Source organism: Lemur catta, chromosome 17, assembly GCF_020740605.2.
Source record: "Lemur catta isolate mLemCat1 chromosome 17, mLemCat1.pri, whole genome shotgun sequence".
Classification (NCBI taxonomy): Eukaryota; Metazoa; Chordata; class Mammalia; order Primates; family Lemuridae; genus Lemur; species Lemur catta.
The window spans coordinates 50911050-50935443 of NC_059144.1; the positions used below are offsets into that span (position 1 = coordinate 50911050).

Genomic DNA, 24394 nt, shown 5'->3' on the forward strand with positions numbered 1-24394 from the left:
GCCCAGACATTCTGGCCCCACCCTGTCTTGTCACTGCAAATGGCCACTGGCCCCTGGAAACAGGCTCCTTGGCCCTTAACACACTTGTCCAAACCACGGCTGGCCCTCCAGGCAGTCTCTTCCCCGAGAGATGAGCCCTGAGGGAAGGATGGAGGCCCAGTGCGGGGCAGTGGCCTGATGCTTCCCCCACCCACTGAAACCCTGTCCCGAGTGTGCCCCTGGGTGGGTGGCAGAGGCCAGCCTGGCCGCAGTGGCTCATGCCTGGCCCTCCATCCTCAGCTCCCGGACCATGAGCTTCCCGGCGACGGGCTTGGGCCTGGATGAGATGAAGCTGGACAGTCGCCAGCCCTTCCTGGACCAGGAGGAGGCTGAGGACCAGCAGCTGCTGGAGCCGGAGGCTTGGAGGACCTACATGGGCCGGCGCAACGTGCTGCAGGAGTTCCTGACCACGGACCTGAGCCCCCACCTGCTCAAGCGCCACCACGCCCGCTTGCAGCTGCTGAGGAAGTGCTCCTACTACATCGAGGTGCTGCCCAAGCACCTGGCCCTGGGCGACCAGAACCCGCTGGTGCTGCCCAACACCATGTTCCAGCTCATCGACCCCTGGAAGTTCCAGCGCATGAAGAAGGTGGGCACGGCACAGACCAAGATCCAGCTCCTGCTGCTTGGGGACCTGCTGGAGCAACTGGACTGCAGCCGTGCCGAGCTGGATGCCCTGCTCGAGTCACCGGACCCGCGGCCCTTCCTGGCGGGCTGGGGGCACGTGGAGCAGCGGCTGGCAGACCTGTCGGCCGTCATGGACAACTTCCTGGCCATGATGGTGCCAGGACGCCTGCACATCAAGCACCGCCTTGTGTCCGATGTCGGCGCCACCAAGATCCCGCACATCCGGCTCATGCTGAGCACGAAGATGCCCGTCATGTTCGACCGGAAGGAGTCGGTGGCCCACCAGGACTGGGTCAGTCTGCGCTGGTTCGTCACCATCCAGCCCCCAGCGCCGGAGCCGTTCGAGCTGCGCTTCAAGCTCCTGGACCCGCGGACGCAGCAGGAGTGCGCCCAGCGCGGCATCATCCCGGTGGGCGCCTGCACCTTCGACATCCGAAACCTGCTGCCCAGCCGCTCCTACAAGTTCACCATCAAGAGGGCGGAGAGCTACACGCTGGTGTACGAGCCCTGGCGGGACAGCCTCACCCTGCAGACCAAGCCGAGACCCCCCGAAGGGCCTGCCCCCCGGTGGCTGGGCAAGCCCGGCCCGCCCCTGACTGCACCCTCCGAGAGATGATTTTCTAGTATTTATCCACTAATAAAGAGGAGCAACCTACTTAACGTTTCACAGGCAGCAGTGGGTGTGTTCTTCCTGGCTCCGCCCCTTTAGTGCCTGCGCCCTCCGGGGGCAGCCCGGGCTGGACCCTCCGGGCGGCTGACCCCAGAGCAAGAAGCGCCTGCTCCCGCGGCGAGAGCTACTCCGCGGGGGCCCAGCCCAGTCCACCCCGTCACCACAGCCAGGCTCTGGCTTTCTTGACCCACTTCCTGTGTGGGGGGGGTTCCTGGGAGGCTGGCACTCCTGGGTCCTGTCTGGGGACAGTTGCAGCCCTGGTGCTAGTGCCCCCAGCCTCTTTGGAGCCAGGGTGTCCACGGCCAAGGCCTCAGCAAGAGAGTATTTTATTTTTAAAATAAAGGATAAAAGTCTTATCTTCTCCCCAAGGAAAGCTGACGTTTGTGGGCACCCACATCTTGAGGTGGTCCTACGGGCCAGTGCTGAGGCTGCTTTTCGGGTGGCCGTCCTTCCAGCCCCCGACCCCCAGCCCCACCGTTGCCTGGGGAGCCTCCAGCCTGGTCATGTGACCCCCAGCGGGGCCGACAGCTGGCTCCCCAGACGCTGTCCGGCTCGATGGTGTGGGTGCATGGCTCTGCCTGCCCTACTGGTTGGCCCCGCCAAGGTCTGGAGGGATGGCACCTTGCACCCGGCACACGGACGCTGGCTTCCATCCACCACTGCTGTCACTGGGACCTGCTCTGGGATGACCGGGTCTGGCGGGCGCAGGGCAGGCAGGGACAGGGAACCCCTATTGACAGTGGGGTGGTTTGGTGAGAAAGGCCCGGCTCCCCTCGGCTCTGTGGGGGTGTCCCATGGCCGTGGGCTCCCCGCCCTCCCGGGGTCAAGCCAGCACTCTGGCCTGTGGCTGTGGGGAGTCACTCCTGGATGTCTTGCAGGACAGGGCCACCCCCGGAGTCTGGGGCAGAGTCGTCACGCTCCCCAGAAATGGCACCAACCCCAAGGAGACGGGCAGCCTGGGTGGGGGTCGTCTGCCACCCCATGCTCTGACCACTGCTCCCCACTGCCCTCCAGATGGTCCAGATGCTGCTAATGCCCCTTCCTCCTGGAACCCCCGCACCCCTCGCCTAGAGGCCCCTTCGTGATTTCCCAGAATCCCCTCCCCTCCGTGGAGAGAAGTGTCTTCCCCCCCAAATGCCTGGGACACGGAGGCCTGTGGGGGCCCTCTTCCCCACAGTGACGCCGCAGCCCCCCCACAGCGGGGCCCGTGCAGGCTCACGGGCCGGGTCCCCCCTGCAATTCCAGCAGCAGCCGGGCCTGGGAGCCACTGGGGACCCGGCCACCAACCAGCCAAATGCTGACAGAATCCCAGTCCCAAGTCGGCCTGGAGGGTGTGCGGTACCTGGGACAGAGCGCACTGGGCGGGCCCCTCAGCACCCAGAACTGCCCCCCAGCTCCTGGCAGACCCCCCTCAGCCTCCACAGCCTGAGCCATCGGCCACAAACGGGGGCCGGCCCCCCACGTGCTCCGGAGTCCAGTATCCCACGGCCCCTCCCCAGCCAGACCTCAAAACACCAAGAAGTGAGAAGAGCTTTCAGGGTGGCATTTATAATGAAATCCCTATACAACCACATGATTCAGAGTCTGAGATACAAAAATCGGAATGTAGCAACTGGGTTTGTGGAAACACCAGGACAGTCCCCCGGGTGCCGCACAGGCACGGGGCGAGAGCGGGAGCGGCCTGGTGCAGCCGGGGGCTGACCTCCTGGCGGGAGTCTGTGGGCTGCTGGAAACGGACACCCACCAGGCTGCCAGCCCAGCTGGTGCCACCGCTGCCCACAGGGCTCCACGCAGCTGCAGGGCTGGGGGCGGCTGGCGCAGGTACCTGGTTCTGGTCTGCCCTGTGCCCGGTGGGCGGCCCCCGAAGGACACAGGGCTGGGTCCCAGCGTCAGACAGGCCTCCCTGCCGAGTCGGGCCGGTCTCTGTGCCAGTGGGAACACTGGCTTTGGTTTATTTCAAAATAGAAAATCAAGCTCAACTCCACGGGTGGCATCCAAAGATCAAAGTGCAGTTTCCTTCTTGGTCCCAAACGTCCCAGTAACAGCAGAACCTCTTCAAGCCGGTCCAACGAGGCCCCTGTTAGTCCCTGAAGGGCTTCACTGTCCCCAAATGTCCCCACAATAGCAGCACAGCAGGAGGGGATGGCCCCTCTAAGCGCTTCTCCTTGCTGCCGGGTTTGCGCCCTGCAGGTGGCCACGCCTGGCCTGCGTCCTGGCCCGCAGAGGCCACCACTGAGCCGTGCTTTGCTGTAGTCGCAGGCCGGCAGACCCCCGCCAGGGCAGGTGGGCCGAGCCAGTGGTCCCCAAGGCATGTGGCAATCTGTCGAGTGGACCCCCCAGGCTGGCAGCAGAGTCGCTGGGACATGCCCGCCCCGTCCCGGCACCTCAAGGCTCCTCAGGAGGACAGCGCCGGCCTCCTCCGGACCCGCACCTGTCTGGCAGGCACCAGGCTCTGCTGGGCCTCGCAGAAGTCCAGGAGGTGCCGCCAGAGTGGGCAGCAGCGCAGGAGGAGATGGTCGCCTGTGGGGGGGTCAGAGGAGGCTGCCGTGCCCAGCCCCGGCCCCCCGGCCCCCACCACCCGGGAGGAGCCAGCCCCAGCCTCACCGATCAGGCAGAGCCCCTCCTGGGCCCGGGTGATGGCCACGTTCACTTGGTTGGGGTCCACGACAAAGCCCAGGAACTTGCGGAGCCAGGCCTTGGTGGGCTGCGGGTCCAGGTCTCTCCTGCCGCAGGTGCGGACGGTACTCACCAGCACGTAGCGCCACTCGCTGCCTGCGGGGGGGGGGGGCAGGTGAGGCCCTGTGCGGCTGCCCACGCCCAGGTGCGCCCCGCCCACGCCAGCCTCACCCTGGCTCTTGGCGATGGAGGACACCATCACTCCGCTCACACCCTCCCGCCGGAGGCCCCTGCGGATCTCCGCGGCCTGCGCGTTGTAGGGGGTGAGGACGGCGACGTCCCCGGGCTCCACCGTCCTCCCCAGGGTCAGCTGCTTGGCAATGGAGACCTGGGGGACGAAGATGACCCTGGTGCCTCTGCTGCCCCGGGCAGGGGAGCCTCACTTGTTCCCTCAGCTCCTCTGCCCCCTCCTCCAGGAAGCCCTCCCTGGCCCCTCCTCTGATCCCTCCTCCAGGAAGCCCCCTCCCCACTCACAGGGCTCCAGGGAGGGTCTCGCTGACACTCACCACCACCGCCACCTCCTCCGGGTTGGCCTTGGAGTTCTCATTCCCTTCGTCTGTGGACACCAGCAGGCTCTGCTCGTGGCCCTGCACGTGGCCAAAGATGACAGGGCAGCTCTCCTTGCCGGCGTGGCCCAGGACACTGGGTGGCCGCCTCAGGCCCTGCCAGGTCTTCAGCTTCCTGTGGTAGAACTCCGCGGAGGGGAAGGCACAGATGCCATCGTGCTGCGGGGATGGACGTGCTGGTGAGAGGCCCCGTCGGCAGGCCGGCTGTGGCCCCGCGGGGGCCGGGGCTCACCATGCGGTACTGCGTGTCCAGCATGTAGGCGTCCCTGTGGTAGCGCTCGAAGAGGGACCGGTCCAGCCCCAAGTTCTGCAGCCGCTCGTTCCTGACCACGGGCCGCAGCTGCTTGTGGTCCCCAAGAAGAACCACCTGGGGGACACCAGCCATCAGCACTCAGCTCTGCACAGCGGCACCCCCAGCAGGAAGCTGCCCCAGGGACGCCGGCTGGGGCACCGGGCCAGCGCCGACCCTCACCTTCTCAGCTCTTGGGAAGTGCACCAGGGGGATGAGGGTCTCGGGCTCGGTGGCCATGCCTGCCTCGTCAACCAGGATCTGCCGGACGTCCAGGGCCCTGAGGCTGGCGGCGGCCGCACAGGAGCACGTGCAGAGAATGACCACATGCTGGCCCAGCTCGAACTTGCGAGCCTTCGCCAAGACCCGCTTGTACCTGCGGCGGGAACACTGGCTGCGTCAGCCGGGTGCCCGCGCCAGCCCGCAGCTCCCGCCCCGGCCCAGCCACTCACCAGACGAGGTCCTCCCTGGAGAAGACCTCCCCGTTCTGCAGCCGGGCGTCAAAGGCCCTGAGGGTGGGCGCGTACGGGTTGGAGGCCTGCCGGATCCGGTGGTGCAGCGTGATGCTCCTGCGGGCAGAGGGTCGGTGAGCCCCACCCCCCCGCGGCAGGGCCGCCTACAGACACCGGGGCCACCCCGCCAGGCCTGAGCGCAGGCAGCCGCACCTGAGGGCCGGGTTGGGCTGCCCCTCCCGAGGCGCCTTCTTGGGCAGGGCCCTGCTGCCCACGCCGGGCACCGGGAACTCGGTGGCCTCCACCTGCTCACTGTACACCCGGAGGGGCCTCAGCTCCGCCCTGCTCAGGAGCATCCCTGCGGGAGCCAGGGGCTGAGTGCCCGGCCTGCGCCGGCGCCCCGCAGCCCCTCAGCGCCCCCCGCACACCTGCCAGCACGTCCACCGACTTGTTGGAGGGGCCGCAGTACAGGATGCAGGGGCCCCCGGGCTGCTTCTCCCCGCCAGGCCGTCCCTGCTCCTGGTTGGACTTGTGGAACCAGTAGATGACGTGGAGGCCCACGACCGTCTTCCCCGTCCCTGTGGGCAGAGAACGGTGAACAGAGCCCCCCACCCCCACCGCCCCACGCGCCCCACACGCCCCACACGCCCACCTGGTGGACCCTGGATGACCGAAAATGGCTTCCTCAGGGCTTCCCTGACGGCCCCGTTCTGGCTGGCGTTCAGCTTGTGGCGGCCTCCGGGGATGTCGAAGGTCTGTCGTGCCAGGAACCTGCTGCTGGCCGCTGAGGGGTGGCGTGGGGACAGGTGGCCTGAGCAGGGGTGCAGGGCAGGGTGGGGAGGGGCAGGTGGGGGCGGGGCGGGCCTACCTTGGGGGCGGGGCTGCTGGAGGGGCAGGTGGCAGGCCTGCAGGACGGGCTGCCCGAGGGCAATGCTGGTGACCAGCGGGGACGCCCTCCCCAGAGCGCGAACGGCTTCCTCCTTGCGGCTGGGTGGAGACAGACACTGGAGATGCACAGTCCCGGGGAGGGCTGTGCCCCACAGGCCGCTGCCCCTGAGGAGGGAGTCAGGGAGCCCGTCCCACCCGGCCCCGCCACTCACAGATCGGGAAGCTGCTTGGGCAGCACCTCAACGGTGAACTGGGTGCCCGGCCTCAGCACGTCTTCTGGAACCTTCTCCATGGCCATGTGGTGGATGAAGAAGTGCACCCGCCTGGGGGCCTCCTGCCTGTCCGCGCAGCCCTCCTGGTCCCCGTCCTCGGTCAGCCCGTGGGCCACCCAGGTGTACGTGCTGGGGTCCACGCTCAGGACGGGGCCCAGGCTGCTGGGCCCAGGGGCCAGGGGGCCGGGGGGCGTGGGCAGCCCCTCGAGCCGGAGGCAGAGGTAGCAGCAGCCGAGGTCGACGTCGATGCCATTCTCCCAGAGGAAGGAGGTCTCCAGCTGGAAGGTGCCCTGCAGCTGCCCCTGTGGCGTCCGCTCTGCGTCCCAGCAAACCCGCAGGTGCTGCAGCGTGATGGAGCTGTTCTCGGCCACCGCGTTGGTGACCGACTCCAGGGCGCAGAACGGCGCCCACACACGGGCGTACTCACCCACGTCTTGGTACCAGTCCTGAGGCGCCTGCGGTGCGTGGCCCAGGAAGCAGTCCCCGGGACGCTCCACGTGCTCCAGGCAGAGGCTGAGGCCGGGCGCCACCGCCCACAGCTGCAGGGTGGGCACCAGGAAGCCGCGCTGCAGGCTGGCGCCGAGCTGCACCTGCAGCGTGTCCCCGCTGCCCAGCTCCTGGGCCACCTCCAGGAAGTGGCCGCAGCGGCTCCGCTGCACCTGCACCAGCTCCCGCCCTGGGGCCGCCTCCTCCCCCTGCTCCCGGACGAGAGTGGCCGCCTCTGGCCAGCGCTGCTCCTCCACCAGCGCCAGCAGCCGCTGCCACACGGCCGCGCTGACGGTCTGGGTGTGCGGGCTGCACAGGGTGCCAGGCGTCGGCAAGGACAGCTTGGGGCCCCGCACGGAGTAGACGCGGCGCCGCCACAGGAGCCGCAGGCCCGGCTGGCCTGGCAGGTCCTGGGGCGGCTCGGCCAGCTGCAGGGAGCGGTAGTGGACGGGGCAGGGGTCAGGCAGCGTCTCCCGGTTGGTGGGGAAGAGGAGCCTGAAGCCGCGGCTGCCGGCGTCCACGTCCACCACGAAGCCCAGCTTGTGGCGAGGCTGGGCCTGGAGCTGCACGGCCAGGTGCAGGCCGCGGGCCCGGCGCTGGTAGCTCTGCGCCTGTGCGTGCTGCCGGCTGAAGTCCAGGCAGAGCCTGTCGATGTCCCTCTCCGAGTACGCGGCGCCCCCGTGGCCCAGCGCCAGCAGGATCTGCCGCTGCAGCACCACGTCCAGGTACCTGCGGATGGGCGAGGTGGCCCAGGTGTAGCGGTCCACCTGCAGCGCGTAGTGGCCGGCCTGCTGCTGTGCGCCCCGGCTGGAGCGGCCGAAGACGGAGCGGCCCAGCGCCTTCCGGAAGTCGAGGCCCGCGGGCGCCAGGGAAGGGTGCATGTCGTCCGTGGCGATCAGGTCTGCCATCTGCTCGTAGTCCTGGCCACGGGCGGCGCACCGGACCTGCCTCCAGAGCGAGGCCAGGAGCTGCAGCTGTGGCGCAGGGCTGCCGCTGCCGCGCAGGTGGTGGCTGAGGTGCAGCGACAGGGGCACGAGCGGCCCGTGCTTCTCGGCCACGGCCCTCAGCTGGGGGCCGCCGGGCGCGGGCTGCCAGCGCAGAGGCGTGACCGTGTGCGTGCGCTCGTTGCCCACCAGGAACTCGGCCGCGAGGCTGTTGAACTGGATCATGTACTCCTTGACCATGAGGTGGGCTGCGCGGAAACCCAGGGCGTTGTCCTCGTCCAGCTGCTCGTAGAGACAGGTGGCCTGCAGGCGGCGCCGGCGCAGCACGCGGGAGATGTGGAACGCGGCCACCACGCAGGCGTCCACGGAGTCCAGGTGGGCCGGCAGCTCCCGGCCAGCGCCCAGGTGCTCCCGGATCAGCCGCTCGGCCTCCTCGTAGCTCAGCTGCCGGTCGGAGCAGACCACGGAGAGCCCGAAGCGCAGGCTCCTGAGCTGGCCGCTGCCCTTCTCCATGGTGAGGAAGAGCGACAGGGCCGGGCGGTCCTGGCCCGGCAGGAGGCTGAGCACGTCGCGGCAGAGGCTGGCTGGCAGCATGGGCACGGGCTCGCGGCCGGGCGCATAGAAGGCCGTGCCGCGCCTGCGGGCCTCCACGTCCAGCGCCCCGTCCCTGGGCAGGAGGCTGGCCACGTCGGCGATGTGCACGGCCACCTCGTAGCTGGGGCCCAGGTCCCGCACACTGAGGGCATCGTCCAGGTTGCAGGCGCCCTGGGGGTCCACCGTGAAGGTCAGGAAGCGGCGGCAGTCCTCCCGCCGGCTACCGACACGGCTGAGCTCCGCACGGTGTTTCTTCAGCACCTTGGTGACAGCGGCCAGGTCCGGCGAGGGCTCCCTCAGGCCAAACTCCAGGTCCAGGACGCGGAGACCCCGGTCCCAGCTGGTGGCCTCGGGCAGCACCTCCAGGACGACGCCCAGCGGGTAGTAGAACCGGGTCCGCCACAGGACAATGCGGACCCAGAAAAGCCGGCCACGCCGGGCCTCGGGCGTGAGCCTCTCTTGGCCCACACGCTGCACCCGGCCCTGGCACAGGCGGTAGACGGGCACCTGCAGTGGGTCCTTCAGCTCAGCCACGAAGATCTTGGTCACGGAGCCATTGATGGGGACCATGATGCGGGGGTCCCACTCGTCCACGCGGCACACGAACGCCAGGTCCTGCCGCCGCCTCTTCAGCACGCCCACCACGCGGCCCTGCGACTGCTCCGCCGGGCCTCTGTCACTAGTGGCCCCGGGCAGGACCTTCACCAGTACCTCGTCCCCACTGAAGGCCATCCCGCAGTTGCGGCGGCCCCTGAGCTGGATGGCACCGGAGGCCTCACCCTCCAGCGGCACGGCGGACGCCCGGTCAAAGGTCTCCTGCAGGAAGGCGCAGCGGCGGTACAGCTCGGGCTCCTGGGCCAGCAGCTTGAGCAGAACCGCCGAGGGCAGGTTCACATAGTGACGGGCCTGGCGCGGGCACGTGGGCCTGGCAACGGTGTCCAGCAGCCCGTCCTCCCCGACGGTCACTGTCACCTTCCGGCTCTCATCCAGGAGCTCCTGCAGGATGGAGTCGTCCGCGTTGAGCTCCCCGTCAGACGGCCAGAAGTCAGACTCGGCGTCCTCGGTGTCCTCAGACTCCCCGCCCTCCGGGGCAGGCGCTCCTGCTGCCTTGTTCCCCAGTGCTGCGTCTCCTGCCGGCGCTGCCGTCCTGGCCGCCGTCTGCGCTGGGGCCGCCTCCTGCACAGCGGGACCCCCCACGGCCGTGATGTCACGGGCCATGGTGCACAAGGCCTGGTCCCCAACCTCTGCTCTTGCCGTGGCTGTGGCGGCAGCCGTGCACTCCATGGCCGGGCCCCCCGCGGGCCCCTCCAAGATGGCCTCACTGGCCACAGCCGCCCCGGCCCCCTCTGCTCTGAGGGTGCCACGCTGCCCCCGGGCCACGGCCTGCTCGATCTGCTCCAGCGACAGGCCCTCGGGGAGGACGCTGCGCCGCTCCACGCACTCGCGGATGAAGCTCTTCCAGAGCTTGCTGCAGGTCCCGAAGGAGCAGAGGGCCACGGCGTCCCCCACGGCCACCAGCAGGGACTGCGCGCGGGTCATGACGGTGTTGAGCACACGGGGGTTGGTGAAGAAGTCCGCGGACGGCGCCCCAGGGCCCAGCAGGCTGTCGCGGTTGTGCACAGTGCTCAGCACCACCACGCGGAACTCCCGCCCTGCGGGGGGACATGGCTCAGGCAGGCACCGGGTGGGGACGAGGCGCCCGCACTGCCACGGCCCCCTGTCACCCACCTGGCAGGATCTCGAAGCTGCCCACGGACACCGCGCCCAGGTTCCTCCTCCGGAGCTCCTGCCTCAGTGCGCCGACCTGCAGGCAACACGGGCCGGGCAGCAGGCGCCTGCCGTTCGCTGGCAAGGAGAGGGCATGCCGCACCCCCAGCCCCGCACGCCCGAAGGGCTGAGCCCCCTGCAGATGGGGAAACCGAGGCTGGGGTGGTCGGAGGGGCCGCCCGCCAGGCCAGCTCACCTGGGCACCATGGGAGACGACACAGATGTGTCTCTGCTCCCGCCCGCCCCAGCAGCCGGGCCAGGTGTCGTAGACTTCCTGCACCTTCTCGACGACCTGGACAATCTCAGCCAGGTTCACCCAGGACGTCAGCGCCATGTCCCGCTCGGGGCTGCCCGCCACGTGGCAGAACACGAGTGGGTAGCATCGGGGGTGGCGCGGGACCTTGCCGCTGGCGTGGATGGGGCTGCCCTTGGCCAGGTAGAAGTGGCGGGAGACAAACCTGACGATGGCTTCCGTGGAGCGGTAGTTCTCGTGGAAGACGACCCGGCTCTGCCGCGCGACCTCGTGCTCTGCCCGCTGGTAGTACAGGAACAGGCGGTACAGCAGCGTGTGCTCCGCCGCCCTGGCCCTGGCCACGCTGAACAGCCTGGGCGCCACCTGCATGTGGTCGCCCGCCAGCACCACGCGGGTGCCGGGCGCGGCGTGGCGCAGCGGGGTGAGGGCCTCGCACTCCAGCATCTGGGCGGCCTCGTCGATGAGGATGTGCGAGAAGAAGCCAGCGGGCACCCTGAGCTCGCGGGCCTGGGAGGTGGTGGTGACCACCACGCGGTGCCGCTCCAGCTCCGCCTCCGTGGGCTGGCGGAAGGCCCGGCGGTCCTGGGTCAGGCAGCAGTAGCGCAGCGTGGTGGGGTCCGTCTGGCTGGGGGGCCGGTCCGTGTACATCACCCGCAGCGGAGCCGCCTCGGGGTGGCCGCTGCTGACGCAGCCGTGGAAATACTCCCGCACGTAGATGTCGGCGGCGCTGTGGGGAAGGGCCTGGCTGCTCACTGGGGCCTTGGGGTGTCGGCCGTCGCTCCCACTGTGCGCCCCGCCCACCTGGATCCCAGGGACCCCGACCAGAAGACAGACGCGGGTCTTGTCCCCACAGCTCAAGGCCCATGGAGGGGACAGGCACTCAGATGAAAAATAAGATCAGAGCCAATGAGGGCAGGGCCACGGCAGAAAGCCAGGTGGTCAGGGAGGGCTCCCTAGAGGAGGCAAAGGAGATGCCCATATGGATTGGAAAGGACACAGCAGGGCTGTGGCCAGAGGCTGGAGCTGAGCCTGAGCATAGCCCCCGATGCTGCCGGGTGAGCAGCCGCAGCCGGCACCCGCTGCCCGAGCAGGCTCAAGGGCAGAGGCCAGGGAAGGGCTACAGGCACCACTGGCACAGCCTCGCCCCACCGGCCCCTCAGACACTCTGCAGAGACCAGGCCACCCCAGGAACCAGCCCGGGGCACGTGGCTGCTGTCCTGGGCTCCCCCTCCCCACTGGGCAGGGGAGTCGGGGGAGGGGGAGACCATGCTGGCCAGAGGGGACCGGCAGGGCTGTGACAGAAACCTGTTTCCATAAGAATCAAGACAAGCCTTGCCCCAGAAAGTGCCGGGCGGGCCGAGCCGCACCCTCCCCGTGGCCGTCTCCTCCTCCCAGCCTCTGTGCAGCCCCCGGCCCCTCACCTGGACAGCAGGCCTGCCCCCAGGGGCCCCCCAGCCTGGTAAAGCCCAGGCCGACCCCTGTGGGGAGGGTCCCTGCAAGGGTCAGAGGACGGGAACTGCTGCCTGGCGTGGACAGGGCAGCTGGGGGCCGTGCACCCAGCCCGGCGGCTCCGCCCACCTGTTGGTGTGTGTGCAGATGAGCACCCTGGTGCACGGCTGCCGCAGGACCTGCAGGGAGGCCATGGCCAGCGTGTAGGTCTTGCCGGTGCCAAAGGGGCCGTAGATGAGCAGCGGGGACACAGGCCTCCCGTCCCCGGGGCCGCTGCCCGCAATGAGCGCCATGGCCAGCTTCTGCTTGCAGTTGCCGTGCAGGGAGGGCGGGACACGCCACGGGCTCGGCAGGGCGCAGGCGGGCAAGTCCGGCACCACCAAGTGCTCCTCGGGCAGCGCGTCCACTGCCTCGTGCCAGAGGCAGAAGGTCAGCGGGTTGATCTGGAACTGCACCTCCAGGAGGGGGCTGGCCTCGGGCCGCAGCCCCAGGGCCACACAGCAGCGGACCGGCAGCAGCAGCCAGAGCGCCTGCTCCGACCGGGCCCGTGGCTCCAGCTGCACTTCGAACACTGTGCTGTTGGGCGCGGGCACGGGGGCCACGAGGGCCGTGCTGACCGCCCGGCCCAGCAGGAAGCCCTGCTCCGTGTTGGGCGTCAGGGAGGCGGGGATGGGGACCTCAGCGTAGAGCGCTCCGGGTGGTGCGAACAGCATGCCCAGGGCTGGCGTCTGCAGCGCCGTCTTCAGGGACACTTGGGCCCGAAGGGACAACCTGGCAGGAGGACCCAGGTCAGCCCACAGGGCCACAGCCGCCGGCCCAGCTCCAAGTCCTGACTCCCAGCCGCCCCTGCCTGCCCCAGCCCCGCTCACTTGGCCACCAGCCGTTGCTGAGCCGCCTCCTCCTCATAGAGAAACTGCTGCATCCTCTGCCGATAGTTGGTCCGAGACAGGGGGCCCGAGGCGGGGCTGCTGCGCGTGAGCTCCAGGGCCTGGGCAGGCACCTTGTACTTGGCCAGCAGCGCTGTCTGCTCGGCCGTCTGCTCCACACCAGGCACCACGTGGCGGTTGCCGGCGTGCCAGCGCTCCAGCTCCTCGGAGTGGCCGGGCACTGTCCTGCCCCGGAGTTCCGGGGAGTGAACCTGGCCCAGCTGCAGCTCCAGCTTTTGAAGCAGCACCGGCCGGCGGCCAAAGTCAAAGACCACCCACTGCTTAAAGGTGCCAAAGGAGGTAGTCTGCACACGTACTCCCACCTGGAAGTCCGTCGGGGACTGGGCCTCGCGGAAGCGCTCCCCCTGTGCATAGAGCCGGCCTGGCGGGAGGCTGGGCGCCAGCAGGGAGAAGTGTGCTCCAGGCTCCTGCTTGAGCAGGGCCACGTGTAACAGGGGGTCCTGGGGAGGACAGACATGGTGAGGTGGCCCCAGCACCCCTCCCCTCCCGAGATGCCACGGGCGGGGAGCAGCTGAAGTGTGGGGCTCGGGTCCCGGCTGTGCCACTAGCTGGCGTGTGGCCCAGGCAGGTCACTGAGACTCTCTCAACCTGTTTTCTCCTCTGCAAAGTGGGGGGCACAGAACCTGCCTGAGGCCCTGGGGCTTGACCTTCACTCCCTAGGCCCAAACATGGAGAACCCCATCCACGTCTCAGTCACCCTGTGTGCAGGAGAGGAAACTGAGGCAGAGAGGCTGGGGCCCTGCTCCGGGCCACACAGACACAGAGGCAGTGCCTGGGTGTCGGCCCAGACCCCAGGATCCCCAAGTTGGCCCACCGTGTGGTCTTCACCCCTGCTGCCCCTCCACCCGGGGCTGGGGCGCCTGGCTGGCCCGAGGCTGCAGGAGCTGCGTCAACCCCTCACCTCCGAGTGGATGGTGAACACCCAGCTGTGCTGGGTCTTCTTCTCCCGGGCCTGATGCACCAGGGGCTGGTCGCAGGAGACAGACACGCCCGCGACGGTCTCGGACAGCTGCACAGGGAAGCCTGGCCCTCAGCAGGGCTGCCCCGGACCCCACCCCACACCTGCCCACAGGGTCCCACTTACCACCAGGGCCTCGCCGCTGCTGCCATGGTACTCGGCCAGCAGCCGCTCCCGGTAGGACACCAGCCCGTCCTGCCAGGCCGCCTGCTCCCGCAGCTCTGCTGCTTGCACCCTCTGGACCCACTCCTGCAGCTCCTGTGCCGAGTGTGCCTTGGTGCAGTTGTCCCCGTACTCACAGAGGTCAGGCCTGGGGACAGGGAGGTTAGGGTCTCACACAGGTGCAGCCACCAAGGCAGGCTCAAAGGCTGGGACCCCCACGGCCCAATATCAGCCTGTGTGGGGGGAGCAGGAATAGGCTCCAGGCCAGAGGGTGGCAGAGAGCAGGGACTTCACCCGTCCTGTCCACTCCCGAGCAGGGCCTAGCAACGGACCTTCTGTACCCAGGTCCTGGGAGGCCCTAGGCCCAGTGAACATGAGGGCCCCTGGCTCTGGCCTTGGCAGCTCATCCCCCACCCTGAGCCCCCACCCCAAGCACCCTTACTCTGGGCAGAGCTCGAATTTGGAGAGCCCTGTGGGTGGGCGGCGGTGCTCCCAGGGCACGGCCAGGTCGACGGCCACCATGTGTGTGTGCTCCCAGGAGGAGCAGTGGTTCTCGAAAGCCTCCTGAGACGGGCAGGTAACCCGGCAGGCGTGGCAGTACAGCTGGGCCCCGGGGAGCCGGCTGCGTGGCGCTGTGCACCCGTCCCTCGGGGCAGCGGGAGCGAGCAGGTCCTCCCGCTTGAGGCTGGCCAGCTGCTCGGCCTCCCACACAGCCATCTCCACGGCGCTGTGCGCGTACTGGCAGCGAGACGCCCCATGCCGGCACGGCCGCCCGCGCCCCACGAACGTGCAGTAGGCCAGCGGCTGGCCGTACTGGGGCTGTGGCCGCACCTCCACGAACTGCTGCTTGCGGGGGCCCTTGGCGCTCACGTGAGTCAGGAGTGAGGGGCAGGCTCCGTGCTCGGGGCACTGCCCCTGGGGGTCTACAGGGCGGATGTGCGGGGGGCTGTGCCGGAAGCAGAGGGAGCAGAGCAGCTCGAAGTGGCCACCGAACTCCTCTCGGATGGCGTCGGCCACGCTGCCCGGCCCGCCCTGGGCCCTGCCGCCCTGCACCGCCGCCTTCAGCCACAGGCGCTGCAGCTTGTGCTCCCGCTCGAAGGTCCAGACCAGGGCCTCCTCTCGGCTGCGGGCGAAGGTGCACTGGTTCCGGTGGCGCCGGCAGCCGAGCCCTGGGCTGTAGTAGCGACAGACCTCGTAGCGGGAAGGCCTTGGGAAGCTGGGCCGGCGGCCCACCTTGCGCCAGACCTTGCTCTTGCTGGCTTGCCTGAAGCGGGCCAGCAGGATCTCTCGGGGGCAGCTGTGCTCCACCCCGCGCAGGACGTATGTGCTCTCATTGAGGCGCTGCGCGCAGCGGGAGCAGCCTAGATGCAGGTCCACCTGGGCGCACAGCCTGGCCAGGGATGGTCCCTTGCTGGCGGTGGGGCTGGCAGGCAACGCATGGGACCCGGGGGCCTCCATCTCCGACGCTGCCCTGGGTCTTCCGGGCAGGATCCGAGGCTGCTGAGCTCAGCTGGTCCACTGGGACGACCAGAGGTGTGAAGTCTGGGACAGGAGGGACAAGGGCAGGCTGAGGCCAGAGGCACCCTGCCCCAGGGGGCTCAGACACACGACCCCCCCCTGCCCAACCTGGGGGGGAGGGAGTCAGGGCCCACTGACCCGACCCCAGCCCCAACCTCCTGAAGGGTCTCCAAGCCCCACCCAAGAGGTGCCAAAGCCGCTGCTGTGGGGCCGCTGGGGCTCCTGGAGCCCAGGAGGAAGGCAGAGCCCTTGTGGCAGGCGGCTCCCCCGGAGCAGACCCCACTCCAGGGTCCTGTGCACTCAAAGGCCCCTTAGGCCCCCAGCCCCCTGACTTCCAAAGACACGGCACCGTCTCTCTGTGACATGACAGCTGGCTCCTAGGAACAGAGGCCCTCAGCCTGGCCTGGGCAGGGGGCGTCCCAGGCGGGGACACAGCCTTGCAGAGGCCTGGCCTGTCAGGTGGGGTGTCTGGGTCAGCGCTCCTGCCAGGGGGTGCCAGGGAGAAGTGGGGACTCAGGGTCCCCATCCCAGCTAAGGCGGGCCAGGGGACAGCTCCGTGCAAACTGCCGGCTGGGTCTAAAGGGACTTTCAGGGGAAACCTCAGGAGAGGCAGAAAGCCCAGCCCGTCTGGGGACTCACCGCTGTGCACTGGGAAACTGAGTCCACAGTCGTGAAAGTCGCCAGAGCTGACTCCAAAGCCCGCGGCCGCAGCCAGCGGGGACAAAGTTTTGGCGCGAGACCCCCACCCTCCCCGGGGGCCGCGCTGCCACCAGCCTGGGGCAGGACGGCGGGAGCCGGGTGCGGACCTCCCCCCGCTGCCAGCCCCCGCCCGGCCGCGGAGACCCCCGCGCGGAGACCCCCGCCCGGCCCGGAGCCCCCGCCGGCCGCGCTCACCCTCCGACGACCCAGCGGCTGGCCTGTCCGCCCCGCGATCACTTTCGATTCTGCGATCAGTTTCGATTCTGCCCGGGGCGACTCAGCCTCCGCCGCCGGATCGCGGAAATTACCTCACTGCCCACCCGCCCCGCCCCGGCGACACGCCCCCGCCCCGCCCGCCAGCTCCCGCCGCGCAAGGGGAGACCCCCGGCCCCGCCGACGCCCTCGGGAACCGCGGGCGCGCGAGCCCCGGGCCGACCCCGCTGGGGCCGAGAGGTGCCCGGGCGCCACCGCGGGAGGGGCGAGGGTGGGGAGGGCTGCCCGGGGGAGGCGGCCAGACCGGCACATCCAACCCCTGAACACTCCGAGTCGGAACTGCGCCAGAGCCCAGCGGAGTGAGGACACTCCCGGTTCTGGAGGGCAGGTCCACGGTGGTCCCGCGGTGGTCCCGCGCGAGCCTCCCAACCTCACTGGGGCAGCCACCGTCAGCCCCGGGTAAGTTGAGGCACTGCGGTTGCAAAGGCTGAGCAGGCTGAGCACTGGCCAGCCACAAAGCTGAGACCCCTGCCCAGCGGTGGCCCTGTCCCTGGCTCTGGGGGACCCTCCAGCGCCGCTGTGGCCTCCTGCCAACAACAGTCCCAGCCAACAGACTGCAAGCTCAGGGGAGCCCCCAGCCTGGACCACCCACCTGGCCATTCCACACTGTGAGATGAGGGGTGGTTTGCTGCACAGCAGGGGACGAGCACTGCCTGCCTCCAGCCTCCAGCAACAGAGCAGCCTTCACACCCCAGGCACCCTGTCGGCAGGGGTCTCGGGAGGTGTCCCATTCAAGCCACCACAGGGCTGGGAATGCCCCGAACAGTCACATAGTCACACCAGGAGCCTCAGCACAAATAGAGTCCATAAAAATAGCAACAAGAGACCCAGGGATCACTTTAAAAAGATGCAAAACTTCTTGAGATGTTGCTGAGAGACACGGGTTGAACTGGTGTGGAATACTATGTTCTTGGATGGGGGACTTCACACCACACCTCGATGCCAGCTCTTCCTAAATCTGTGAATTTAGTGCAACCTCAGCAAATGCCAGGAGGACTTGGAGGCCAGGTGCACAGCGACTTGAATGTTCATTTACAAAAGCATAAGATAAATGACGAAACAGGCAGGAAAATGATTTAAAAGGCCTCTGGCAGGTCTGAGGGCGACCAGACACTAAAGCACACGGCACAACCACGGGAGCAGTGTGGGGCACGGGGACACGGGTCCGGAGCAGGACGGAGTCCAGGAATAGACTGAGGTGCACAGGGGTCCGGGGCAGGTGACAGCATTTCAGACCGGGGGGCCGGTGCCTCGTGCAGCAGGTCTCGTGAGCACTGGGTACCATCTTGAAACAAAAACGGAAGGAAGGTCTCCACCCAGCACCTAACACCAAAATTAGATGGCAGGTGGGTCACAGATGTACACAGGAAGAACTGGTCAACCACATGGAACTGCAGAGCCCACACGGAAAAAACAAGAAAAAAAAGAGGGAAGTGGTGAACCAGAGAGGTGCACAGAGAAACCGAGGCGGAATGTGTTCTTTGTCAGTGCTGTTGCAGGAGAGGATGCCACCCGCAGGGCTGAGCAGGAAAGGGCCCCCGCCAGAGCTCCAGGACGGAGGGGAACACGCGTGACACAGACCAACACACGCTGGCAGGCGGGGCAGTGCTTTCCCTCCTTGGAAAACCAGTTGTTGAACATCTGCCAGACGTCACTGATACGTTCAACCACAGAAAAATAAAACAAGTTTATATGGGGAAGAAAAACACCATCAACACAGTCAAAAGCCAAATACTAAATGAAAAAAAGGCACAGCTCATATCACAGCTACAAGTCTGATTTCTTCAACATATATCTTAAAGATCCAATAAATTAGAAAAAGATTCCACGAGAAAAATAAGCAAACGATGGGAAACAGTATTTTACAAAGATATAGAAATACTTTTGGGTTTTGGCTCGGAGGCCGCCAAGGTACAACTGTCTTTGGTCCCAAACCCGGGTTAACCGGACACCAGCTGCCTGCACCAAGCCGCCTGAGTTTGACCCCAGCGAGATCAAGGTCGAGTACCTGAGGTGCCCGGGTGGCAAAGTCGGTGCCACACCTGCCCTGGCCCCCAAGATCCGGCCCCTGGGTCTGTCTCCAAAAGAGGTTGGTGATGACATCGCCAAGACAACCGGTGACTGGAAGGTCCGAGTTCACAGTGAAACTGTTCAGAGCAGACAGGCCCAGACTGAAGTGGCACCTTCTGCCCCTGCCCTGATCACCAAGGAACCACCAAGGGGCAGAAAGAAACAGGAAAACATTAAACACACTGGAAATATCACTGTAGATGAGAGTGTTGACACTGCCAGACAGATCTTTAGCCAGAGAACTCTCTGGAACCATCGAAGCGATCCCGGGGACTGCCCCTCTGCGGGCTGCAGTGCTGATGGCCGCCACCCTCGTGGCATCGCAGGTGACACCCACAGGGGTGTGTGAAAGCCCAGCCAGTCAGAAAGTACAAAGGATCATTTGATGCCCCCCCACCACCAAAAGTAGAAATGGCTCCAAGTGCAGTGAACATGTTCAACCTCATTCTCAGGAAATGAAAACCAGAACCGCAGGATAACATTTCACCCCTCCACGAGGCAGAGCTGACACTGCCCCACACTCGGCCACCGGCAGCCCCGTGTGGCAACTGGGCCCCAGAAGCACAGGGCACACACCCGTCACCCGCGCTCCGCAGACACACCTGTTTGAAGACAAGTGACATCTGTGCGTGTCGGGGCTCACGGCAGCCTTTCTCTTTGTTGTCATTGTAGAGCCCGGGTCTCGCTGTCGCCCACGCTGGTCTCGACTCCTTGACTTCATGCGATCCTCCCACCTCGGCCTCCCCTAGCGCAGGATCACAGGCGCGGCCGCCGCCGCTGCAGGCTCCTTTCTGCTCACAGCAGGCCTGGACGCCCCAGTGCCCCTGGGGGTCGCTGGCAGCCTCCCCCACCCGTGCCATGAAATACTTATTCTGAGGCCATTAAAAAGGAGCCATCTCAAATGTTCTGAAATGCGGACTTTTCCTTGCTAAGGAAAGAAATCGAAGACAACAATGCAAGAACAAAAACATATGTTAAGTACAAAAACCTGTTACAGAAACAGAAGTAAACTGCGTGGCTGGGACAGGAGAGGACTTGCCTTTCACACCTGCAGTGTTTGTGTGTCCAGTGCACATCGTCTTTACTCGAACAGAAAAGTGCCACGTCGAGCACGAGTCGCAGCCCCGTCACACGGGTGCCCTGTGCGTTGCAGCGGGATGTTCTGCAGGCTTCGCTCTGGCCTGATCATGCAGCTGCTGACGGCATTTTGTCACCGGGCCCAGTCTCTTCCCTGGATGCCAGACACCCACATCCCAGGATAGAGCGGACAGATGTCACAAGCCCCCGGACACAGGGCCCCAAGGAGGACAGGACAACGCCGTGGTCTCTGCCCAAATGCAAGACTCAGCCCAGTCACCAGAAGATACCACACAGACCCAGCGTGGGGGACGTTCTACAGAGCAGCTGCCCTGTGCCCCTCGGAACCTACACGCCATGGACGGTGAAAGGTAAAAGAAGAGGAAGGGCTAAGGAGCCACCCGGCCCGGGGGGCACACAGATGTGCCTGCCAGGTGCTAAGAGAGTGGAGCAGCCTCAGTACCAGGAATGTCACCGTGTCAGGCAGGCCTCCCGCCGCGACAGTGGGCAGAGCACGTGTGCTCAGGAAACACGCTAAGGTGCGAGGGCTAAGGGCAAGATGTCACGCCAATGGTTCCAGAAATAAAGGTTTTTATGCAATAAAGCAAATGGGGCAAAATGTGACCAGTAGGTGAATCTAGATAGAGTATATAGAAAGAAGCCCTGAGTACCATTTTTACAACTTTTGTGTAAATTTGCTTAAAGTACCGTATCAAGTTACAAAGTAAGCAAAACAGCTGCCTGACACACCCTCAGCTCCGCCTCCCCCCAGGTAAACCAGAACGTCCTCACTTGGCCTCTTTCCCGGTCACTGGGCCCCTCAGCATCTGCACCTGCACCTGCCACTGCCCAGCCTGCTGCACCAGCCAGCACCCTCCCCGCACCCCAGTGAGCACGGAGGTCCCCAGGGGCTGGGAGCCTCTGCTTACCTGAGACGCTGGGTCCTGTGGGGGACCCGCCCACCCAGCCAAAAGGTCACGCCCTGAGTGGAGGGTGATTGGGTCCGTGTGGGAGGTGGGTGGAGTCGAGTCCTGTTGCGCACAGCTGTACGGGGGGGGGACAGACGTGGCCCTGAGGCCTCCTTAGAGATGTGTGGGGCCTGCGTCTCCTTCCTTGGGGGGCCCGGGAAGGGTCTGTGCCCCTGGGGCCTCCTGGCTGCCCGGGGCCCATAGCATCTTTGCACCAAGGGTTCTGTGATACTGTGAAATATATATTTGGTCCTTGTCCTCTTTCCTGGCATATGACTCCTAAAATCCTCGGGATAACCAAAGTAATCAGTGTCTCCTTGTTTGCAAAGGAGTTGGCTGGTGGCTCCTCCTAGGAGCTTCGGGTGGGGCTGTCACAGGACAGACCAAGGCAGGGTCAGAGGGTGCGACTTTCAGCCCCAGCCCCCACCATCCGGGGAGGGGAGGAGGTGAAGTCGATCACCAGCGGCCAGTGATGTGATCAATCACGCGGCAGCTGAACACGGGGTGTCCCTGGAGGGTGGCACAGGAGGGGGGGCAGAGGAGCTCCCACACACACACACAGCTTGTCCATGTGGCCGTTACCTGCATCCTCTGTGATACCCTTCATGATAAACTAGTAAACCTAGGTGACTCCCTGAGTTCTGTGAGGGCTCCAGCAAATTAATCCAGCCCAGCGGGGGTCTTGGGAACCCCGATACCTAGCCGGTCAGTCAGAGGCACCTGGGGCTTCCACTGGCATTGGAAGTGGGGGACAGTCTGTGGGACTGAGCCCTCCACCTGTGAGGTCTGACGCCACCTCCAGGCAGGTGTCGGGATTGAATTGGGGGAGCCCAGGGGTGTCCACGGCACAACTGGCTGATTTGATGTTGGAGTGAAAACCCCCCACACCTGGTGTCAGAAGTGATCTGTGTCGTGAGAGGACAGCAAAAGCGCAGCTTGGCTTTTCCTACATCCTCAGAGGTTCTCACCCCGCCCCCCCCCCCCCGAACTGAACCCCACCTGGAGCACTCAGCCCCGTGGCTGCACAGCTGGTCAGTTGTCCGGTGAGGACTGAGTGGGCTATGTCTTCCTCTGCCTGCCCCCCCGCCCCCTCCACCCCAGCCAGCCCCCAGCCTCCCTGCTCCACCCAGGGACACAGACACGTGGCCGGCTCCAGCTGCCCAGAGGTTCAAGATCACACTCCAGGCCCCACCCCTCACTGTGCATCCCGCCCTGTTCCCCCCCACCCCAGAGGACTCTACCCCAGCAATACCCAGCCCGTGCCCGGCAGCTGCAGGACCTGCTGCTGTGGACAGAGACTGACCGTGGTCAAAAGAAAATGAACAGTGACCATGAGCTACTCACGGCAGGTGCTGGGGCTGCCTGGGGAGCTGGAGGAGGATCCTTTGCAGCCATCAAAATGTGTGCAGTGCCCGACAGAGCAGGCTGCATGAGTCCAGGAAGACGGGATGGGTGGACAGAAGACAGTCCAGGGCAGACCCACACGTGTGGCCAGTTGGTCTCCAAACCGTCCGTGCCAGAGCAACTGAGAGGAAGGAAGTGTGGCTCATACCCCAGGCTGCACAAAGAAGTTAATTCAAGATGGGTTGTCTGGGGCAGGGCGCGGTGGCTCACGCCTGTCATCCCAGCACTCTGGGAGGCTGAGGAGGGAGGATTGTTTGAGCTCAGGAGTTCGAGACCAGCCTGAGTAAGAGTGAGACCCCGTCTCTACTGAAAATAGAAGTTAGCTGGACAACTAAAAAAATATATAGAAAAAATTAGCCGGGCATGGTGGTGCATGCCTGTAGTCCCAGCTACTTGGGAGGCTGAGGCAGGAGGATCACTTGAGCCCAGGAGTCTGAGGTTGCTGTGAGTTAGGCTGACTCCACGGCACTCTAGCCCGGGCAACAGAGTGAGACTCTGTCTCAAAAAAAAAAAAAAGGAAAATACATATTATTCAATTGCTTTCGATGAATCAACTGACACTACTGACTCGGTACAGGTTTTATACTTCATTCGGGTCATAACAGAAGATTTTCTTTGCTACAAAGAGTTACTCACGCTGGGCACTCTTGCAAATAAAATATGGGGAACAGATATCCTCAACAACTTTCAAGATAAATGTGGTGAAGTTGGACTGAATTTGGTAAATTTAGTGAGTGTATGTATAGACGGTGCACCTTCCGTGACAGGACAACATGAAGAGTTTATTGCACAGATAAAAAAAAAGTATTAACAGAGCCAGACGCTCTGATTTCTTTTAATTGTATCTTGCATCAGCAAAATCTCCTGCTAGCTACTTTAAGTGACACTTTGCAACAAGTTATAAGTATTGTTAACTATGTTTGTGCAAATGCAACAGGGCATCGTCAGTTTTTTGCCACATCTATCGCAGGGACAGGTGTGAGCCAAGATTTTATCTCTGCAAGAACAGAGAGTTAAATTTTATGAAGAACAGAACAGCAATGTGAATTGTTGAAAGAAGATTTCTATGGGAATGCACCATTTCTGTGTGATATCATGTCAAATAAAAATGACTTGAATATTTCTTTGCAAGGTAAAACTAAGTCTATATATGATATGCGGCAAAAAAATATAAGCATTTTGACAAAAGCTATCTTTTTTCAAAACACTTCTTCAGAAGGAAATTTTGGATGAACATTTTCCCCAGTTGGCAAAGGTCGTTGATGAGCAGGATGATATATGCGAATTATTTGAATATGAAGCTATTACAGGCCTATTAACTGGAGAATACAATGAAAGTTTCACTGACTTTGAGAATCATGACATCACGCTCAGATTAGCATTTCAGCCTCACCTACTTGATATCACCAAGGCACCTAAAGACTACAGATGGAATTGTTTGAGCTCTCAGTAGATGACATTTTAAAGTCATTGTTTGATGCTAAGAAAGATCCAATTGGAATATGGAAAATCCCAGAACACCTAGGCCTTCGCAACATGCCCCCAAAATGCTTTCTTGCTTTTCAACCACTTATTGCTACAAATCTACTACCTAACCCAAATCAAGACGCCCTTAAGGTCTCAAGTGACTGACACCCATCTAGAGGATCAACTGAAACTGTGAACCTCCACGCTGCAACCAAACATTCAAATGCTTTCCAACAAAAAGCAGACACAACACAGTCATTAAAAGGTTAGTTAACTTTAAAATTAACAAATAGTTTTGGCCGGGCACAGTGGCTCACGCCTGTAATCCTAGCACTCTGGGAGGCTGAGGTGGGAGGATCACTCGAGGTCAGGAGTTCGAGACCAGCCTGAGCAAGAGCGAGACCTCATCTCTACTAAAAATAGAAAGAAATGATTTGGACAGTTAAAAATATATATAGAAAAAATTAGCCAGGCATGGTGGCGCATGCCTGTAGTCCCAGCTACTCGGGAGGCTGAGGCAGGAGGATAGCTTGAGCCCAGGAGTTTGAGGTTGCTGTGAGCTAGGCTGATGCCACGGCACTCTAGCCTGGGCAACAGAGCGAGACTCTGTCTCAAAAAAAAAAAAACCAAAAAAAAGTTTGCATTTTTTGAAATTATTAAGTCCATAATAGATTTTTACAAAATAAGGTATATTTTTATCTAATTCAAGTTTCTTGAATGTGGCCTTATTTGATTACAGCTAAATTAATGGGGCTTCCAACATGAACAGGGTCCCCACCCCTGTAATAGCCTGACCTTAAAATACATAAGGTCCCCAACTTGATCCAGAGCTTTGATGTAATCCCAACCCAAATCCCACCAAGTTTTTCTGTGGATATC

General features: G+C 64.1%; 2 protein-coding genes across 6 annotated transcripts; one reads left to right on the forward strand and one right to left on the reverse strand.

The window, feature by feature from the left end:
- The first annotated feature begins 289 nt into the window (after window positions 1–289).
- On the forward strand, window positions 290–1331 carry FNDC11 (fibronectin type III domain containing 11). Its single transcript, XM_045528443.1, has one exon. The coding sequence runs from the start codon at window positions 290–292 to the stop codon at window positions 1280–1282; it is 993 nt and encodes a 330-aa protein (XP_045384399.1). The 3' UTR covers window positions 1283–1331.
- A 1527-nt stretch (window positions 1332–2858) lies between these two features.
- HELZ2 (helicase with zinc finger 2) lies at window positions 2859–16539 on the reverse strand. Of its 5 annotated transcripts, none has more exons than XM_045529370.1 (19): window positions 16452–16539; window positions 14482–15581; window positions 14004–14187; window positions 13821–13928; window positions 12842–13359; window positions 12102–12743; window positions 10467–11250; window positions 10232–10307; window positions 6420–10155; window positions 5972–6306; window positions 5748–5897; window positions 5533–5677; window positions 5320–5436; window positions 5051–5243; window positions 4811–4945; window positions 4519–4737; window positions 4184–4340; window positions 3941–4108; window positions 2859–3856 (listed from the first exon to the last, which is right to left on the reverse strand). In XM_045529370.1, exons 2-19 carry the CDS (start codon window positions 15495–15497, stop codon window positions 3732–3734), a joined length of 8808 nt encoding a protein of 2935 aa, XP_045385326.1. In that variant the 5' UTR covers window positions 15498–15581; window positions 16452–16539; the 3' UTR covers window positions 2859–3731. The 5 variants fall into 5 exon arrangements, with proteins under 5 accessions (XP_045385326.1, XP_045385325.1, XP_045385323.1 ...); XM_045529369.1 differs by having other exon boundaries at window positions 5972–6103; window positions 6188–6306; window positions 10232–11250; XM_045529367.1 differs by having other exon boundaries at window positions 10232–11250.
- Window positions 16540–24394: the final 7855 nt, after the last annotated feature.

Excerpts from the sequence above, each read along its gene's own strand:
- FNDC11 (XM_045528443.1), top strand. The coding sequence starts at position 290 with ATGAGCTTCCCGGCGACGGGCTTGGGCCTGGATGAGATGAAGCTGGAC.
- HELZ2 (XM_045529367.1), bottom strand. The coding sequence starts at position 15,497 with ATGGAGGCCCCCGGGTCCCATGCGTTGCCTGCCAGCCCCACCGCCAGC. Across the intron at positions 6,307-6,419 it reads CCCAAGCAGCTTCCCGATCT|CCGCAAGGAGGAAGCCGTTC; the intron begins GTGAGTGGCGGG and ends GTCTCCACCCAG. Across the intron at positions 4,109-4,183 it reads CTCCATCGCCAAGAGCCAGG|GCAGCGAGTGGCGCTACGTG; the intron begins GTGAGGCTGGCG and ends CCCCCCCCGCAG.